General features: G+C 35.4%; 1 protein-coding gene across 1 annotated transcript in view; it reads left to right on the top strand.

The window, feature by feature from the left end:
• LOC110023807 (protein EARLY-RESPONSIVE TO DEHYDRATION 7, chloroplastic-like) overlaps positions 1-2640 on the top strand; it is a 3019-nt gene extending 379 nt beyond the window's left edge. The window contains exons 1-4 of the mRNA XM_020723403.1: positions 1-823; positions 921-1087; positions 1802-1886; positions 2323-2640. The exon at positions 1-823 is cut by the window's left edge and continues 379 nt beyond it. Of these exons, the coding sequence (XP_020579062.1) occupies positions 1-823; positions 921-1087; positions 1802-1886; positions 2323-2512 (1265 nt within the window). The 3' untranslated portion in view covers positions 2513-2640. The remainder of the gene's footprint in view (positions 824-920; positions 1088-1801; positions 1887-2322) is intronic.
• The last annotated feature ends 1409 nt before the right edge of the window (positions 2641-4049 follow it).

Genomic DNA, 4049 nt, shown 5'->3' with positions numbered 1-4049 from the left:
CTTCCGATCCTAAATCCTCATCCTTTTACCCCACTGTCGACATGAAGGATCTGGCTAATCTATTCCACGATTCCGACACCACCGCTCCCGCACTCCCGCCGCCGGTGGAAGAGATCTTTCTCCGCATCCCGGGCGCCATTCTCCATCTTATTGATCGCAACCAAAGCGTTGAACTCGCCTCCGGCGAGTTCACCGTTGTTCGCCTCCTTCAGGGCGAGAGTATAGTTGCTGTCCTCGCCCGCGTCGGTGCCGGAGATGACCATGATGATTCTGGCGTCCAGTGGCCGCTTGCACACGACGAAGCATCTGTCAAGCTGGACGATTCGCACTACTTCTTCTCCCTCCACGTCCCTAAGACCGAGATCGCTGAGCTGGATGATTCGGATGGGGTTCTGAACTATGGTTTAACTTTTGCTTCGAAGGGGCAGGGGAAGTTGCTGAAAAAGTTAGACGGTGTTTTAGAAGCCTATAGCAGCTTTTCTGTGCAGAAGGTGCCTGATAAAGCGTCCTCGTCGGCGTTGGATGGGTCTGTAGCGAAAGAGGTGACGCCGGCAGAGGTTATGTCTGTTGGACCGAAGAAGGAGATGATTGAAAAGAGATCGGAGGTTTATTGGACGACTCTCGCCCCCAATGTGGAGGACTATAGTGGGTCGGTTGCGAAGGCGATTGCTAAAGGATCTGGACAGCTTATAAGAGGAATTTTATGGTGTGGGGATGTTACAGTTGATAGGCTCAAGTGGGGTGAGGAAATGATGAAACGTAGAACGGGCCCCTGCTCCCAGCCGACGGAGGTTAGCAAGGATGCTTTGAAAAGAATGAGAAGGTTTGTTTTTCCTTGATTATTTCGATTTAATTTGTTCGTGAATTGAAAGTTGGATGTCTTTTTTGATTATTTAGTAGTTTTTTGCTTATTTTTACAGGGTTAAGGCGGTAACAAAGATGTCTGAGAAAGTGGTATCCGGAGTTCTTAATGGTGTCGTTAATGTATCTGGATTTATCACGGGCTCTATTGTAAATTCGAAAGTAGGAAAGAAATTCTTTGGACTTGTTCCCGGGGAGATTGCCCTTGCAACTCTGGAAGGATTTGGTATGTTGCCATTTTGCATAACCTTTTTTTGTTTGATTTTACTGCGGTTTAGTTTCACACTTTCCGTATTTAATGAAAATATATATATATTTTTTTTTTCCAAAATGAGGGTCTTTTTTCCCGGGAGATTGCCCTTTTTGGTAATTCACTAACCTCTCCACTGGGTTTTGGAGGGTCAAATGAGGAACTAAACGAAATTGAAATGGCTGAGAGCCGGGGACATGAATCATTTTTTTTTCCGAGCATTTACATGCATATCACTCAAAGCTCATGTATTTTTATATCCAACACCAACATAGCTTGTTACATTTATACAGTCCAAATATCACAGATTGCATAAAAAATGCCACCATTTAAACGACTAAAGAGTAAAATTCACCTTTTTTTGTAATAGGCAAAGTGGCATTTATGTTGAAGTTTAGGTGTTAGATATGTAAATACATAAGAATGGGGTGGAATGATATATATCTTATGAGACTTAGTGCTGTGGAGTTGATTTTGTTCTCACACCAAATATATTTTAATCAAATTGGACAGAAGACCCTTTTTATATTTTTGAAGTGTTAATGCCCCTTGGCACCTTTTCTTTCTAGTAATCTTACCACGACTGTCATCAGTCTTTTGTATTACGGCTTTTTTTGGATTTTGATTTAGTTTTTTGGGGTATTAAAATTATAATATTACCTAAAGTGTTGATTCTCTCTACCTATGCAGGTAAGGTTTCTGATGCCGTTGAAGTGATGGGTAGGAATGTGTTGCAAACATCATCAGTTGTGACAACAGGGCTTGTGTCCCACAGGTATGCCTTTGTTACCACTTGAAACTAGCAATGTTAATTAATTACAACTTTCATTGCATCTAATTTTTACATTATTTCAAGTATTTTAGGGTTTCTTGAGAACCTATAATTTATCTATTATTCTTTCACAAATACATTTGATAATACTCCATTTATTTAGAGAGAATTGTTATTTTTGTATGGAAATTTACACATCTTGAATCTTATCTCAGACGTAAACTTTTATGTTCATTTAAAAAAAAAAAATACACATTTTCAAGCAAAGGTTTAAAACACCAAAATGCTGAAGTTTTGGTGTGAGATATGTAGATACATAAGGATTGTGTGCTATGTATGTAAATACCCCATTTTTGTATTATTAAAGTTGACAAATAGTAGTCTTATCTGCAAAAAATTCATTTTTTAGCTTGCTGATTTGGTACTGTTGGTGTTACAGATATGGAGAACAAGCGGGGGACATAACGCATGAAGGCCTTGGCGCTGCAGGGCATGCGTTAGGAACTGCTATGGCTGTCTTTAAGATTCGCAAAGCACTAAATCCTAAGAATTCTGTTAAACCCAAGACTTTGGCGAAGTCATTTGCCAAATCAGCTGCTGCTGAGATGAAGGCTAATAAAAGCAAGTGAAAAAAATGATGGTTTCTTTTTGTTTTTTGCCCTTACAACCTGCAAAGCTACTGCATGCAAAGAGATTGGCTAATATTAAAGTTTGGGTGCTTTGTACAGTTTTGGGTTTCTTTCTTTGTTGTTTGGCATGTATTGCGTCTGGATTGCAGTTTATCCAGTTTGAAATCTCCAGTCATGAAATTGTGAAGTTTCTTTGTAGTTTGTAATGTTGTTAGTGGCATTTCTTTTATAAACATTTGCCGATAAATGGGGAATTTCCTATAATGGAAGATGTTTTTTGTATTATCTTATTTAAACAAGCTTTTAACTGTCTTGATTGAGTTGAACAAGTTGTTTTATGATCTTATATAAATATGAAATTGTGAACAGCATATAGTTTGAACAGGCATTAAATCTCAAATATTAGTAGTCTTACATCAGCACAAGCCAACCTACCAATTACTGAATTGAATCCTTGGACTTATTATTGGATTGATTTATAATTATTGAGCATTTTGTTATATTATTACAGTGTCCCTGTTTTTTCTTATCACGGTAATTGATACTTAATTACTTGTGTTCAAATGTCATACTGGTGAAGTAAATGTCATCGGGAAAAATTGCGCTTGCATTTGTTATATTCTCATTATCACTTTGTGGAACTCGTTCAACAAATTATTTACTGTAAAGCTTTCTTGAATGGGCTCTTATCATAGTTCTCAATTTGACAAAACAATAACAAAAAAATAATGTCTTACTTGCAAGATATGTAAATGTATGTCTTGTTCTAGCAAAAAAAGATTATCGAGAAACTGGTATCCACTTAGATGTAGGGATGTAAATGAACCAACGTACTAGATATAAAACTTAAACTTGGCACGATTAATATTATCATATTTATTTGAATTAGTAAATAAACAATTTTGAATATTTTTTTAAGGGGAAATTACATGCATAGCAAATGAAACATTGTTACTTAAAAAATCTAGCATTTATGTAATATTTTTGAACAATCGTACTGATGTATTTATGCGTTCGACAAATCAACCATTGAGAATTTTAAGGAAAAATGGAAATTATGGGTTGGAGTTTTTTTTGATGATTTTTGTTATTTGTGTGAGAATTTTAAAAAAGGATGAACAAGGGTGCTAGATTTGTAAATAGGAATGTTTTAGATGCTATGTATGTAAATTTCTCTTTTTAAAAGTGGAAGGTTAAATAAACCTATTTTTTGGTATTTTTTAATTGCACATCAAAATGTCTAACTTGTTTATATATATATATATATATATATTATATATATATATATCATTGTATGATTTCTTCTTTTCTTTCCAAATAAATCTCTTACTGATCATCAAAAATAATTCAGAGAAGAAATGAATTAGTAAATAAACAAACAAATTAAATAAAATACAAAAAGCTTATGTAAGTTAATCTCATGTGATAGATCAAGAGTATACGTCCAAAATAGAATTGAATTGAACTACTTAAAAAATAATATTCACGAAGAGAATCCCTATGCAAGGAATCCTTAACTAAAGAACAAGAAAATTTT

This window comes from Phalaenopsis equestris, unplaced genomic scaffold, assembly GCF_001263595.1.
Source record: "Phalaenopsis equestris unplaced genomic scaffold, ASM126359v1 Scaffold000232, whole genome shotgun sequence".
In the NCBI taxonomy this organism is placed as follows: domain Eukaryota; kingdom Viridiplantae; phylum Streptophyta; class Magnoliopsida; order Asparagales; family Orchidaceae; genus Phalaenopsis; species Phalaenopsis equestris.
Note: the sequence above shows the minus strand (reverse complement) of the source record. Positions and strands in the feature narration are given on the sequence as shown.